Below are 16705 nucleotides of genomic sequence, written 5' to 3' on the forward strand. Positions count from 1 at the left end.
ATATTATATTATTTAATAATTATATATATTTTTTATTTATTGAAAGTTTTTATATAGTTATCTTAACATTATTTTAATGTTTATATTAGAGTAGTATTATATATTTAGTATAAGTTTAATTTTTTTTATGTATTTTAAGTTACATAATATAAAATATTATAAATTTAAAAACGAGCCAAATCAGAGTCGGACTTTGAGCGTTCAAGCTTGAGAGCAACCCATATTTTAAACAGGTATAATTTTTTTTCTCAAACTTATTTTTTTGGGCCTAATAATTTTTACTCAAATCCTACAAAATTTCGAGTAAATCTTCGAACCTAGATAGATAACTCAATCAATGAACAGGTCTAATCCACACCTGATATATCGCAAATAAACAACTCAAGCTGGGTGAAATCGAATTGCATGTATCAAATTGACACAAAAATAAAATATAAAGCATTAAACTGAGAATTTATCTATTGCACAGGGGCTAAATTAGCTATTAAGCCAAAAATAATTGAAACGTTTAAGAAAGCTATAAAAGCCAAAACAACCAAATCATGTCTTCGGCTCTTCGCTCTCTTCCTTTTCCCTCTGTTTAAGTTTTGAAGTTTTCAGATTATGGTTTTTACCTATTTTTCCATTTCTTAAAGGCGAAGAAATCAAATAACAAACGGACGATACCCTAATTGGATCGCATTCAAATTCCGCTTTTAATCGCAATCAAATCGAAAATTCAACAACATTTTTTCATCATTTTCAATCAAAACGATCAAAGAAAATAGATCAAATATTGAACTCTTCAAATTCAATCAAATTTCGAATATAAGAATTTTTTTTGTTTTTTTTCTTCAATTTTCGGAATGGATTCCAGCAGGCGAGCGGTGGAATCGTATTGGAGATCGCGGATGATCGATGCGGCAACCTCTAATGAAGACAAAGTAACACCCGTTTATAAGTTAGATGAGATCGCCGAACTCTTGAGATCTTCGGATGTTAGTATCGTGAAAGAGGTCGCCGAGTCTATCTTGAAACGACTCGATCACAAAAGTCCGATCGTTAAACAAAAGGTGATTTCATTCAATTCGCTTCGAATTTTTTTCATTTTGCTTAAATGTAGTACATTATGAGAAAATTTTCGTCTAGTAGTTAAGTAATGGTCGTATAATTTAAGTTCAATGTGGTTCTAAAATGAAAAGGCAACTAATTAAAAAGCAAGGAAAGGAGCAGGGGCGAACGGAGAATTTTTTTTTTGGCCGGAATTAAATTATATATATTTACAATTTTAAAAAATTATGTATCTTTAAATGATTAAATCAAATATTTATCATATTGGAGCAATTTAAAATTTTATAAACTATAAAGATGAGAAATTTTCCACTGGAGAGGAGTCTAATTGTTCAAAAGCGATGATGTTTTGCCATGTGAATGTTGTGAGTTACTGCATGGTTACGTGCGGGTGAATTGTATCCTAAGATTATAAATTATCAAAACATGTTGATACTTGGTTGTTAGTGATATTTTGCAGGCTTTGAGGTTGATAAAATATGTTGTGGGAAGGTGTGGTGTGGAGTTTAGGAGAGACATGCAGAGGAACTCAATCGCCGTGCGTCAGTTACTTCATTACAAGGGGGAGCCTGATCCTTTGAAGGGGGATGCACTCAATAAGGCTGTAAGGGACAATGCTCAAGAGACTATTTCTGCTATATTTGCAGAGGACAATAATAGCAGCAAGCCTTCGCCTGCTGATGATCTGAATAAACGAATACAAGGATTTGGAAATACGAACTTTGAAACGCCTGTAGATGATAAGAAATCAATTCTCAGTGAGTTTGTTGGTATTGGATGTGCATCTATCAAGCAGGGAATTAGTAGTTTCACTCAGGTTCATTCGTTTAGAAAGAATGATAACGGATATAACAAGGGTCCTACGCTTCGAAGGTCATTGACTACAGAAATTGACAATTCTGATAGGTATGAACCAGTTGTATTGCCCAGTGACACTCAAGGAGTTTCCATGAATACTGCCAGTGGACCTTGGGGGCAGGACTTAGGAGAATATAAGACAGAAACAAAAAATGGGGAATCCAGCTCAAATCATTCAGAGACTAGAACTCGTGAAGAGAGGTTATTGGAGACCATAGTGACATCTGGTGGTGTTCGTCTACAGCCTACTCGAGATGCCATTCAATCTTTTCTAGTGGAGGCTGCAAAGCTTGATGTATTAGCTTTAAGTCAGGCGCTTGAATCTAAGCTTCTATCGCCAATATGGCAGGTAACTCTTTGCTCCTATGTACTGAATCATGAGATGACAAGGCCACTGGCAGTGATGGTGGGGGCGGAAGGTGCTTAGCTGAAACGTTGGCTTTCTACTCTAACGCATAACACCTATTCATGCAGGCATCCTGTTCTGATTAGATGATCATGTGTCATATTTCTGATAATTTTATATTGAATTTTCCTCCTCCACCCCCACCCCCCCCCCCAAAAAAATAGTGGAAGTATTTATGTTTTATCTTTTAATTTTAACTAGAATTATTGATGGTCAGGTTCGCATGAAAGCTGTGTGCGTGCTTGAGTCCATTCTAAGGAAAAAAGATGAGCATTTTCTAATTGTGGCTTCTTATTTTACCGAGAACAAAGATGCTGTTTTGAGATGTTCTGAGTCTCCCCAAACTTCTCTCAGAGAAAAGGCTAACAAGGTAAATTGACAACCCATTGCTTTACGTATAACCGAAAGATAATATATCTTCTTTCTTATGATTTAAGATCCAGCATAGAGCACCATTTTTGGTGGCATGCTTTTTGAGGGGTTTTCCCCCTGTTGTTTTACTAAACAGCTATATTAATCTCTAATTCAGTAATCTGATGTCACTGGAATTTAGGAAAATTCATCCAACTCATTCTTGAGAACTTCCTTTTAGGGAAAGGAAATTTTCTTTTGGCTTGATGATAAAGTGTAGGAAGACTAACTGAACTTTCCCTCTTGTTGAGTTCATTAAAGTCTTGCATTGAATTGGTGGCATATCTATGCATATCCAAGTTGATTAGTGTACTAGTTTCTTCTTCTAAAATAATATATATTTATCTAGAAAATTTTTGTTATCGTCCAGAAATGGAAATAGACCCTTCAGGTTGATTTGTTTGTGGTTTTGTTTTTTTTTATTATTGTGGAAAACTTTCTCGTTACTTTTTGTTCTAACTTACAAATTCAGACATTCTAACGGTTGATTCTTGACAGTTGTCACATTACGTTTCAGTTCCTTTCTTTTGGTTACTCTTCTGCATAAATGAAAATATTCATGATCTTTGTACGATCATTGTGTTTTATCTTTAATGCTTTGGTTCTTAATGTTAGACGACTTTTATTATGTACACTAAATGCTAATTTAGAGCTGGTAGGGATACTTGTTTTCTGAGTTAAGGAAGTTATTAGAATATACCCATACCCCATACCTTGCCCATACCTTTCCCATACCTACCCATACTTTGGAAAGGTCAAAGTTATGGGCACCAAATATTTATTTAGTGTTGGGCATGGGAAAATAACAATTTTTGGTCCCTAAGTGAATAGTGACTTTGCAAGGTGGCCCTTGAATCTCAACTATAAATAGGCCAACCATTGCTCATTCTCATCATCCCACACTTGCCATTCTCTACTTAAGGCAATTGTTCTCTCTCCCTATTTGTAAACTTTCACTTGTATTTTTGGAGTGAAATATATTTGGTAGTGCCCGAGGACGTAGGCAAGATTTGCCGAACCTCGTTAAAATTCTGGTGTTCTTTACTATTTATTGTTCATATTTTGTGAGTGTGATTGTAGTGATTTATTGTGCTATTAAATTACGATAGAGGGATATTCTGGCTAGGAAAGACTTGGTACTTAAGTGATCCTCGTGATTCACCTCTCTTTCCTGGGAATTGAACTTAGTGTGATTTTTTAGTACAATAATTTTACTCTTTCACACGCTTCCGCGCAACAATTGGTATCAGAGCCAGATTCGTACTTGGGAAATACGACCGTTTACGGTACTATTCACGTATACAGCACTATTCACGTATACAGCACTATTCATGTATACGGCACTATTCACGTATACGGTACTGTTCACGTATACAGTAGTTGGGATTGAGGAGAAAAATGGCAGCAGCATCGTCATCAGCAAGGACTACTGTGACAAATGCAAAATTTGAAGTAGAGAAATTTGACGGTACCAATAATTTTGGTATGTGGCAATGTGAGATCCTGGATGTCTTATGTCAGCAAGAGCTAGATATAGCCCTTGAAGAAAAACCTGACAAGATGGATGACAAGGAGTGGGCCAAGATCAATAGACAGGCGTGTGGTACAATCCGCCTATGTTTGGCCAAAGAGCAGAAGTACTCTGTCATGAGGGAGACATCAGCGAAGAAGTTATGGGATACACTGGAAGAAAAGTTTCTAACGAAAAGTCTTGAAAATAGGCTTTATATGAAAAAGAAACTTTATCGATTCACGTATGCACCCGGTATGTCGATGAATGACCATGTGAACTCATTCAATAAAATTTTAGCAGACTTGCTAAATTTGGATGAGAAATTTGAAGATGAAGACAAGGCATTATTATTGTTGAATTCCCTTCCTGATGAATATGATCATCTTACCACCACATTGCTTCATGGGAAGGACACGATCACATTTGATGCAGTTTGTAGTGCGTTGTATAGATCTGAGACTCGGAAGAAAGATAAAAGAGATCACAGAGATACAACTGCAGAAGTCTTAACAGTAAGAGGTCGTTCACACAGCAGCAAACCTGGTAGAAGGGGTAAGTCCAAAGGGAGACCCGCCAAAGATGAATGTGCCTTTTGTCGTGAGAAAGGGCATTGGAAAAAAAATTGTCCTAAGTTACAAAAGGGCAAGTCTATTTCTAATGCATGTGTAGCGGAGCATGATGAGGAGTCAGATTTTAGCTTGGTTGGCATGGCAATGGCATGTCAAACGGATGAGTGGATATTGGATTCGGGATGTACTTACCATATGTGTCCTAATAAGGACTGGTTTTCTAGTCTTGAAGAACTAGAAGGTGGAGTTGTTTTTATGGGCAATGATAGTGCCTGTAAGACAATGGGTGTAGGTACAATCAAATTGAAGAACCATGACGGATCAATCCAAGTTCTGACAGATGTTCGCTATGTACCCAGCTTGAAGAAAAATCTCATCTCATTAGGGGCCCTAGAATCTAAAGGGCTCACAATCACTTTGAGAGATGGATTACTAAAGGTAGTAGCTGGGGTATTGACGGTGATGAAAGGCACTAGAAGAAATAACTTGTACTATTTAAATGGAAGTACAGTTATTGGATCAACATCAACAGCTTCTGCGAAAGATGCAGATTCAGAGGCTACCAGGTTATGGCATAGGCGATTGGGACATGCTGGTGAAAAAGCTTTGCAGACTTTGGCGAAGCAAGGCTTGTTGAAAGGTGCAAATTCTTGCAAATTGGAATTCTGTGAACATTGTGTTCTGGGCAAGCAGACGAGGGTAAAATTTGGTTCAGCAATTCACAAATACGAAAGGAATTCTGGACTACGTTCACAGTGATGTGTGGGGACCTACCAAAGTGGCTTCTTTGGGAGGTATGCACTATTTTGTCACTTTTCTTGATGATTATTCAAGAAAAGTATGGGTGTATCTAATGAAAAGAAAAAGTGAAGTTTTGGATGCATTTCTGAAGTGGAAGAAGATGGTGGAGACTCAGACTGGTCGAAAGGTCAAACGACTTCGATCAGATAATGGTACTGAGTACAAAAACGATCCATTTCTACAAGTATGCCAAGATGAGGGCATTGTGCGACACTTCACTGTTCGAGATACACCACAGCAGAATGGGGTGGCAGAACGCATGAATCGGACTATACTGGAGAAAGTTCGATGTATGTTGTCCAATGCTGGATTGGGCAAGGAATTTTGGGCTGAGGCAGTTACATATGCGTGCCATCTAATTAACCGATTGCCATCAGCTGCAATAAATGGAAAAACTCCTATGGAGATGTGGACTGGTAAACCTGCTACTGATTATGATTCTTTACATGTTTTTGGTTCCACTGCATATTATCATGTAAAAGAATCTAAGTTAGACCCAAGAGCAAAGAAAGCATTATTCATGGGTATAACTGGTGGTGTAAAAGGATACCGTCTCTGGTGTCCTGATACAAGGAAGATTGTTTTCAGTAGAGATGTAACTTTTGATGAATCAACCATGATGAAGAACGAGGATTCACAAAAGGATGACAAAACCAGTAGTACTTTGCAGCAGGTGGAGTTTGAAAAGGTTAATGATGATCCAGCTAATATTGAAAGAACAAATGATGAAGAAGTTTCGACCCAAGAACTTCTACAGCAACAAGATTCAATTGCATATAGGAGGCCAAGAAGAGAGATTCGTAAGCCTGCTCGCTTTGACGATATGGTGGCCTATGCACTTCCAATTGCAGATGATGATGTTCCTTCCACTTACACAGAAGCAATAAGTAACTCTGATGGTGTAAAGTGGAAGCAAGCTATGAATGAAGAAATGCAGTCTCTTCATAAAAATAGGACTTGGGAGTTGGTGAGACTGCCCAAAGGAAAGAAGGCAATTGGATGCAAATGGGTATATGCAAAGAAGGAAGGATTTCCTGGTAAAAATGAAATTCGATACAAGGCTAGATTGGTAGCAAAGGGTTACGCTCAGAAAGAAGGAATAGACTACAATGAAGTGTTTTCTCCAGTTGTGAAGCATTCGTCTATTCGGATTTTGCTAGCCTTGGTTGCGCAATATGATCTTGAACTAGTTCAGCTTGATGTGAAGACCGCGTTTTTACACGGTGATTTGGAAGAGGAAATCTATATGACTCAGCCAGATGGATTCAAGGTTGCTGGAAAAGAAAATTGGGTTTGCAAACTGACAAAGTCGCTTTATGGATTGAAGCAATCTCCGAGGCAGTGGTACAAGCGATTTGATCAGTTCATGAAAGGGCAAAAGTACACAAGAAGTAAATTTGATCATTGCGTGTATTTTCAGAAGCTACAAGAATGAACTTTCATATACTTGCTCTTATATGTTGATGATATGCTAATAGCATCTAAGAGCAAAGTTGAGATTGAAAGATTGAAGACTCAACTCAATCTCGAGTTTGAGATGAAAGATCTAGGAGAAGCTAAAAAGATTCTCGGCATGGAAATATGTAGAGATAGAGCTCATGGCAGAGTTAGCTTGTCTCAGAAGCAGTATTTGAAGAAAGTACTACAGCAGTTTGGCATGAACGAGCAGACCAAACCTGTAAGTACCCCGTTGGCTTCTCATTTCAAGCTTTCTGCACAACTATCTCCTTCGACGAATACGGAACAAGAATACATGTTGCAAGTTCCGTATTCTAATGCAGTGGGTAGCTTGATGTATGCAATGGTGTGTACAAGACCCGACATTTCACAGGCAGTTAGTATAGTGAGCAGGTATATGCATAATCCTGGAAAAGGACATTGGCAAGCTGTGAAATGGATTCTACGGTATATTCAGAAGACCGTGGATGTTGGATTACTGTTCAAGCAGGATAATACACTTGGTAAAGGTGTTATTGGGTACGTTGATTCTGACTATGCCGGTGATTTGGACAAGCGAAGATCAACCACCGGTTATGTGTTTACACTTGCTGGAGGACCAATAAGTTGGAAGTCTACACTACAGTCTACAGTTGCATTGTCAACCACAGAAGCCGAGTACATGGCTGTAACAGAGGCTGTAAAGGAGGCTGTTTGGTTACAAGGTATGGCTAAAACCTTGGGGTTGGTTCAGGAGCATATTAACGTGTATTGTGATAGTCAAAGTGCTATTCATTTAGCAAAGAATCAAGTCTATCATGCACGTACAAAACATATCGACGTACGATTCCATTTTGTGCGGGAAATTATTGAAGAGGGGAAAATTTGTCTTCAGAAGATCAAGACTGCAGATAATCCCGCAGATATGATGACCAAGGTGGTAACAGCAACCAAGTTCGAACATTGTTTGAACTTGATTAATATCCTGCAAGTTTAACAGTTGAAGAAGGCACTATCAAGTATTGTTGTCAAAAGCAGAAAGAATTGTGTGAAGATAAGATTATCCTAATCAAATCTTCAAGGTGGAGATTATTAGAATATACCCATACCCCATACCTTGCCCATACCTTTCCCATACCTACCCATACTTTGGAAAGGTCAAAGTTATGGGCACCAAATATTTATTTAGTGTTGGGCATGGGAAAATAGCAATTTTTGGTCCCTAAGTGAATAGTGACTTTGCAAGGTGGCCCTTGAATCTCAACTATAAATAGGCCAACCATTGCTCATTCTCATCATCCCACACTTGCCATTCTCTACTTAAGGCAATTGTTCTCTCTCCCTATTTGTAAACTTTCACTTGTATTTTTGGAGTGAAATATATTTGGTAGTGCCCGAGGACGTAGGCAAGATTTGCCGAACCTCGTTAAAATTCTGGTGTTCTTTACTATTTATTGTTCATATTTTGTGAGTGTGATTGTAGTGATTTATTGTGCTATTAAATTACGATAGAGGGATATTCTGGCTAGGAAAGACTTGGTACTTAAGTGATCCTCGTGATTCACCTCTCTTTCCTGGGAATTGAACTTAGTGTGATTTTTTAGTACAATAATTTTACTCTTTCACACGCTTCCGCGCAACAGAAGTACATGCTACAGTCGAGTGGTTGAGTTTGACATATATATGGTATTGGTAAACAGGTGTTGATCCTTTTGAATGGGGAACAGATAGGAGGTTTGGCAAGTCATTCAAAAAAGTCTTCGAACGCGGAGACGACACCTGTTCAAATGCCTGACCTGTTAGACACTGGTGACCAGGATGATTGTAATGAACTAGATAATTCCACAAAAAACCAACATGATCAAAAGACTCCGAATCTGACTGTAAACCCACTTATGGATGAGTTATTAGTAGATGACCTGGGTGCTGGTCTCAGCACCAGGGAACAGAAAAATGATGATGATCCCTTTGCAGATGTCTCATTTCACACTGGTGAGGGTAGAGAAAATTTGGGTGATCTCTTCTCTGGGATAACTATAAATGACAAGTCAGTTGTCGATGGTAATTCTATGGCTGCAAATAGAAAATCTGAAGTAATTGATATCTTTGGAACCAATTCTGAAGCTCTGCCAGAGAATCAAAAAAATTCTGTTAGTGGTATAATGACTGGCTTGTCAATGAATGAGAATTCATCTAATTTGAAACAGAAAGGAATCTCTTCTGAGATACGCGCTGAAAAAATATTTTCCAATTTCAGCAATCAAGCTTCTAGTGATGTTTTGAGTGGTTTCCATGGTTCCCAAGCCGCTGGGATGAATGCAAATATGATGCTTCCTTTAGGGACCATGCCATATGCCGTTCCTCCTGGAATAATGGTGAACCCAGCCTTTTCTTCTCAACCTATGAATTACGGTGCTATGGGTAGTTTCATTGCTCAGCAGCAATTACTTGCAACAATGTCTAACTTACAACACTTTGGCAATTGTAATGCAAAAAACGCTGGCATCAATAATGTTTCCAGTGGATCTAATGGAGGAGCACCTCTGCCTGACATATTCCAGTCAAATTTTGCAACTCAAATGCCTAGTTCAATGATAAATAGTTCAAAGAACGAGGACACAAGAGCATTTGATTTCATTTCGGTAAGTTTAAGTTCTAGCATATGCTATTTAAGATAGTCTTACATGAATTTCCTCCTCTCGTAATAAGTTATACGTTTGAAGTAATTGTTCCATGATGAGTCGAAATTTTATGAGATCCCACCCCAGAATGTCTTGTATTGGATATGCTTGCTCTGTAGGAATTTGCCTTATCGGCAGGTGGAAAATTGAAGAAGCAAAATTTTAGAACCTTTAGCTTCCTATCAATCCTATCTTTGTTTTGAATGACTTCTGCTGTTTGTCTAGTGATTCGTAGTAATAACTTGCTATTAAACTTGTGCAATCTAACATGGAAAAAATGCAGCTTATATATATATATTATGGTTCTCTGTTGTGTTTTCTCTGGAGCTCAGTTACTTGTACATACGTTAAAAGGTTCTAACACCACCCGGTTGATTAACTCGTCCAGTTTCATGGGTCAAACCAGTTTGAACCTGGGGATGCTTTCCTTTTCTTTATGCTATATGCCAAATCATGCCATAATTCACTTCATGACTGTGCATATAACCTTCTGCAAATAGGTCATACAACACGAGTCTCTTATTGCAGCAGTTTTCTGTTTGCGAAGTTCCTTTGTCAGGCAAATCATTTTCTCCATGGTGCCATAATTTAAGTTATCTATTTGCATCTCATATGCTGGTTATACACACCAAAACTAGCTTGGCAACATGCCTCTGCTTCGCTTTCTTTGTTTTCTCTTATCTTGTATCTGGTTTCTGTTTCGCAGGACCATCTTGCGGCAGCTCGTGATCCAAAAAGGACGGTGTAAGGTTTGTGCTTGCACCCTACATACCGTCTTATAGAATATTACGACCCTTAAATTAATAGTACTGTTCTTTTGGAACAATGAAGCTTTGACATTACATGCATCGTTGACCATTGCTTTGCATGTAGTTTGGGGGGGGGGTAACATCCTTATAATTAAAATGTATAGGCTATGAATCTTTTAGGCTTTGTACTCGAGATGAAAGAAAATTGGAAAAATCTTTGTGCAGTTAATTGTTCCAAACAAAAAAAAGAGTAAAATGAAAAAAATGTTTAAATAAATGAGGCCTCTTAGGAATGGTGTAAGGATAGAAGATGCTGAGATTCGAATTCTAAACTTGCTGAATACCATTTTTTCACCATGGTTACATGAATCAACTAAGATGAGTTTTGTATTTAATTGTTTTTTAATTTAATAATTAAGATTCATATTCGTATTTGTTATTTCTAGCTCAACTTTTCGAATTTTTCTCTTCCCCCCCTTTTTTTTTTGTATCTTTGTTAGTGTAAAATAGGATCACTTAATAGTTCTGAATGTATTTTTCATATTTAATATATATTTCAAGTATAATTAATGTTTGGTTTAAACCATTCCGGTTATATCAAAACTGAAATTTAATTAGTTTGGTTGGTTTAGTTTCAACAATTAACTAAATTAGCATTACTTTAATTTCATATGAAAGTAAAAGTATGTATTTTTTTGTTTTGAATGAATGTTGCTAGTTTAATTGAAAAAAAAAGTAATTAAAATAATTATAAAGAGATTACTAAGCTTTAATCAAATATAAGAAAAATACCACTAATTAAAATTTAAATATCACACAACAACAAAACACTTTGCAATTTTTAGAATTTTTTGCATTCCGTTCAAAATAAGGAGGCTTCAAAGAAGGGAGAATAGACGTGAAAGAAGGGAGAAGAGACGTGAAAGAAGGGACATAATTGAATTTATGGGGTTTGATTTGTACCTTTTACTTTTTCCAATTTCCTTATTGAGACAGGCAAAAGCAAAACAAAACAGCTATAATTGAAGATCACACCGATTTGTCTTGATTGATGCTGTGTGGGTGATGGGGCCTCTCTATTCTTTTGGAGATTAACTAAATTATTGGGTTTATACTTTATACCCCCTTTTACTTTTCCCATTTTCCTACCTTCCATTTTTTTACTTTCACTATTACTGATTTAGTATATTTAATTAATTACAATATAGAATTAAATAATTATAAATAATGACGGATGAAAAGTAGGCTAAATAGAAAAGATTTAAACAAAAGTTACATATGGTATACGCATATAATAGAATTAAAATCCACTCATTATAGTTGCGCATAATAAAATTCAAACCTAAATACTCAAAGACTCAATACATTATTTGTTCTATTTTTTGTTTTGAATGGGGTGGTTTATATCATTTTTCAATCTTAAACAAACTAACAAGCACTACAATAAGCTCTTGATTCTGGCTCAGTTCTTCGCTTCAATCATATGCTTAGCTCCCATAAAATTATAGATAAATTGCATACCAAGTAAGCCCTTGTTTAATTATGGAATTATGAAGTAGTTGATTCATTTGAAACGCAAACTATGTGATTTAAAATTCAAATAAAAAATTCTTGTAGTAAATTATCAGTTTTAGATCTATTTTCGATAAAATTGTGAGCAATGTGATTGGTCTAAATTGAATTTATAAAATTACAAATAAACATAAGAGATAAATCTCAAAATTATATATGAACTTTATTTGAATGTGGAATTGTATACATGAACTTCAGTTTGGTGCAATTATACACGTGAAACTTTAATTGTGGTTCAAATGTATACTTAAAACTTTAATTTTAATTTAATCATACACATTAAAGAAATAAATACACCAATTTATTTTTATATTGTGATTCAAATGTATACAATATACACCAATTTATCTTTTTTTTTATTTTCCATTTTTAGAATTAATTTTAGTTTTCTTATAAGAGAGAAAAACTTGGATTTTATAAGAAGTTCCTTGGGTTTTTATACAAAAAAAAGAAATTGGATTTTTATAGGAAAAACTATTTAATCTTTTTAATTTCATTTATATTTTAGAATTAGTATTTGCTTTTTAGTATAAGAGAAAAATTCGGGGTTTTTAGAGGGAATTACCTAGGTTTTGTTAGACTTATGCAAAAATATTCAGAAAAGAAGACTTTCTTACTTTTTATTATTTCTTATTTAATGCATGTAGAAGTCTCATGCATTTATAGGCATACGTACAATAAAGAAACTGCTAGAACAGACTAACTGCAACTGATAACCATACTAACAGTCTTAACTACTTTGATAACTACTCTAACATTCCCCTTGCTTATTTGTTTTTGTAGTACAAAGATCTTTCGATGGCAGCACTCGAAGAGCACGTCTGAAGGAAGAAAATTGCTTAGGCATGATTGGTTTTGTAAGGACATCTGCAATTTGTTGAGCAGAGGGAACAAAATTGACTTGTAAACAACCAGCAAGTATTTTTTCACGAACAAAATGATGGTCTATTTCAACGTGTTTCATTTTAGTATGATGAGTAGGATTTTCAGCAACAGATACTGTAGAAGAGTTGTGGCACCAGATGGTTGGTATCTTAGACATTGACATTCCAACTTCATTTAGCAACTGTTGAATAGATAGGAGTTCAGACACGCAGTTAGCCAAGCTGCGATATTCTGCTTCAGCAGAGGATCGAGAGACTACAGACTGTTTCTTTGAACACCAAGCCACCGGATTTGATCCAAGATATACCACATATCCAGAAGTGGAACACCAATCTTCAATGGAAGAAGCCCAGTCAGCATCCGAATATCCTACCAGTTCTAGTTGTCCTGCTGTAAGACACAAACCATGGTCCATGGTGCCAGCTAAATATCTTAATACCCGTTTGACTGCTCTCCAGTGAGTGTCACTTGGTGCACTCATGTATTGGCTAAGTTTATTGGTGCAGAACGACAAGTCAGGCCGTGTAATACAGACATATTGAAGCATGCCCACAACACTTCTATATAAGTGCACATCAGCAAATGGAGGACTGCCATCAGAAGCTACTAGCTTAGGCGTGCTTACCATCGGAGTTGGTGTGGATGCTGCTCCAAGCATTCCAGTCTTCTCAAGTAGTTCAGTAACATATTTCTTTTGACTGAGCATCAGCCCCTGTGAAGTGCGTCGAACATCAATGCCCAAAAAAAAACTGAGTGCTCCCATGTCCTTGAGAGCAAATTTGCTGTGAAGACGCTGCACAGTATCTTCAATGTCTTGATCATGACTTCCAGTAAGGACAATATCATCAACATATACCATGAGTAGAAGACACTTCCCATCAAACACACGAATGAACAAGGAGGAATCAGCTTTAGATGCTTGAAAATCGAGTTGAGTCACGAGATACTCCTTAAGAGTCTGAAACCAGGCACGAGGAGCTTGTCTCAAACCATACAGTGCTTTATTTAGTTTGCACACCAGTTTCTGACCAGAGGCACTTGGGACTTCAAAGCCAGGAGGTTGGTCCATGTATATTTCTTCAGTAAGCTTACCATTGAGGAAAGCATTGTTGATGTCGACTTGGCGAAGAGACCACCCCTGCATAATTGCAAGTGAAAGAACAGTGCGGATGGTGGAAGCTCGAACCACTGGACTATACGTATTATGAAAATCAAACCCAGCATGTTGAGAAAAACCTTTTGCAACTAACCGAGCCTTGTATCTGTCAATGGAGCCATCAGACTTTCTTTTTACCTTAAACAACCATTTGCACCCTACTGCCCTCCGATTCTCTGGAAGGGAGCACAAAGTCCAGGTATTATTTCGTGCCAAGGCTTGGAGCTCACTATAAACTGCTTCCTGCCAACACTCAAACATCATTGCCTCATGAATATTGGAAGGATCATCTTTTGGGGAAGAAGCTGCTGTACTAAGATACACCTTTGGCTTAAAAACTCCAGCCTTGCTTCTGGTAATCATGTGATGATTGTTGAGTGTCAAGGGTTGGAGGGTTTGCTCCTGTTGTTGAAGAGAAGTCGACACAGGTGCAGATTGTGGGGATGGTACTGTTTGTTGAGAAAAAGGTGGTAAAGGTGATAAAGTAGGTGTATTATGTATTATATTATGGGAAGCAGATTGTGAGTGAGACATTGAATGGGATGGAAAAGGTGTAGTGGAGGTAGGTGTTGAATGTGATGGGATAGGTGTAGTGGAGGTGTAGGCAAAGTGCTAGAACACGACACATGAGGTGAAGGAACAACTAAAAGTTTAGCACTAACTTGTGGACTAGAAATAGGTGATGTGACTGGTGAACAATAACTTTTGTATGGAAAAGTAGTTTCATTAAAGGTGACATGACGGGTGACATAGACTTTGCCATTGGGGTCTTTACATTTATAACCTTTATGTACTGAGGAGTAACCTAGAAAAACACAGGGTATTGAACGAAATTGTAACTTTGTTTTGGTAAATGGCCGAATGTTGGGAAAGCATAAACAACCAAAAGTTCTAAGGTAAGAGTAATCGGGTTTTGTTTGGAATAGTTTTTCATATGGTGAGACATCACCCAAGGGATGAGAGGGTAACCTGTTAATCAAGAATACGGCACTGCAGAAGGCTTCATTCCAAAACATCAGAGGCATTGATGCATGAGCTAACATAGAAAGACCTGCTTCAACAATCTGCCTGTGTTTGCGTTCAACAAGGCCATTCTGAGCAGATGTGTAGGGACAAGTGAGTCGGTGCACAATACCTTGTTGATTAAGATAAGTTTTCAATGCCTGAAACTCTCCTCCCCCATCTGTCTGCAGAGACTTGAGCTTTGTTCCAAGTATTCTTTCAGCTTGGCGATGAAATTGTGGAAACACAGTTTGAATTTCAGTCTTGTTCTTCAGAAAATAAAGCCATGTATACCTAGAATAAGCATCGGTGAAGGCAACGTAATATCGAAAACCATTGGAAGCAATCGGAGCTGGTCCCCAAACATCAGCCACAACCAGTTGTAGAGGTGACGTATACACAGTTGCTGATTTTGTAAAAGGAAGCTTACATTCCTTACCAAGATGACATGCAACACAATCAACAAATTTATTACTATCAGTAAACGGTATATTACATCGTATAAGTGCTTTTGTAAGATTAGCACGACAGGGGTGTCCTAGTCGATAGTGCCAAACACTAAGAGGAAGTTTGACACTAGTCGAAAAACAATGAGCAGACTTAGAAGGCACATGAGCTCCAGTAGACTGATTAATATGAAGCCTGTATAACCCATGATGAACGGAACCACGAAGTAAAATCTCCCTTGTCTTCAAATCACGCACCTGGCACTGATCAGGGAAAAATTCAAACATGACCTTATTGTCTTTGGCAAACTTGGAGACAGATAATAGATTTTTAGTAATTCCAGGAACCAGTAACAAAGATCGCATGTACAGAGGTCGAGAGTGAGTAAGCAAGGACGACTGTCCAGCAGACATAACAGGCAAAGCCGAACCATTGCCAACAAATACCTTACCTGGGCCTTTGAAAGATCCAGCATCACCAATGGAGCTGGCTGAATTTGTTAAATGATGCGTGGCCCCTGAATCCGGATACCAAGAATTATCAGCTACAGTTTCAGGGGTTGCTACATACGCCTGAGGTGGTGTTGGAGCTGTGCCAGAGGACGGCATGGGAACCTGTTGTGGAGGACTACCAACAAACGGATTAGTCCAAGTAGAAGATGGAGAAGTGGAAAAACACCAACCTGATGAATTCCATTGAGGTTGAGAAGAAGTGAACCAAGGCGTAGTAAAAGGACCGGAACCAGCCATGCTGATGTTTGCTTGTGGAGGAGGCCTGTAGTTGGTACTCTTGTAAGAACAGTCAAACCGATGATAACAGCGATCAACAAGATGACCAGCCTTCCCACACAACTGACATTGAATTTTCGAGTGAAAAGAACGCCCTCGCCCACGCCCCCGACTCATAGACGATGGTTGATAAGAAGGAATGGAATCATTAGAAACTGTGGAGTCAGACGTTTGATGCGACACCACATTAGCTGAACTAGAAATTTCAGTACTCACAAGCTGTTGTCGTGCTTCAGCATCAAGAAGCATAGACACTACTCCTTGAACCGTGTAGGGAACTTGGCTGGAAGTAACAATGGTAATAATAGATTCATAGTCTGGAGGAAGTCCATTGAGAATTGCAGTGATGTGCTCATGCTCACTAATGATTTCACCACAAC

General features: G+C 37.6%; 1 protein-coding gene across 2 annotated transcripts; it reads left to right on the forward strand.

Annotated features, from left to right (window-relative positions):
- Positions 1–565: 565 nt before the first annotated feature.
- LOC107937325 (protein MODIFIED TRANSPORT TO THE VACUOLE 1) lies at positions 566–12962 on the forward strand. 2 transcript variants are annotated; one of them, XM_041116287.1, is made up of 6 exons: positions 566–1052; positions 1511–2257; positions 2532–2684; positions 8746–9687; positions 10433–10475; positions 12831–12962. In XM_041116287.1, exons 1-5 carry the CDS (start codon positions 846–848, stop codon positions 10472–10474), a joined length of 2091 nt encoding a protein of 696 aa, XP_040972221.1. In that variant the 5' UTR covers positions 566–845; the 3' UTR covers position 10475; positions 12831–12962. The 2 variants fall into 2 exon arrangements, with proteins under 2 accessions (XP_040972221.1, XP_040972220.1); XM_041116286.1 differs by lacking the exon at positions 12831–12962 and having other exon boundaries at positions 10433–10995.
- The last annotated feature ends 3743 nt before the right edge of the window (positions 12963–16705 follow it).

Source organism: Gossypium hirsutum, chromosome A06 (assembly GCF_007990345.1).
Source record: "Gossypium hirsutum isolate 1008001.06 chromosome A06, Gossypium_hirsutum_v2.1, whole genome shotgun sequence".
NCBI classification, from domain to species: domain Eukaryota; kingdom Viridiplantae; phylum Streptophyta; class Magnoliopsida; order Malvales; family Malvaceae; genus Gossypium; species Gossypium hirsutum.

Excerpts from the sequence above, each read along its gene's own strand:
- LOC107937325 (XM_041116287.1), top strand. The coding sequence starts at position 846 with ATGGATTCCAGCAGGCGAGCGGTGGAATCGTATTGGAGATCGCGGATG. Across the intron at positions 1,053-1,510 it reads GTCCGATCGTTAAACAAAAG|GCTTTGAGGTTGATAAAATA; the intron begins GTGATTTCATTC and ends GATATTTTGCAG. Across the intron at positions 9,688-10,432 it reads GAGCATTTGATTTCATTTCG|GACCATCTTGCGGCAGCTCG; the intron begins GTAAGTTTAAGT and ends TCTGTTTCGCAG.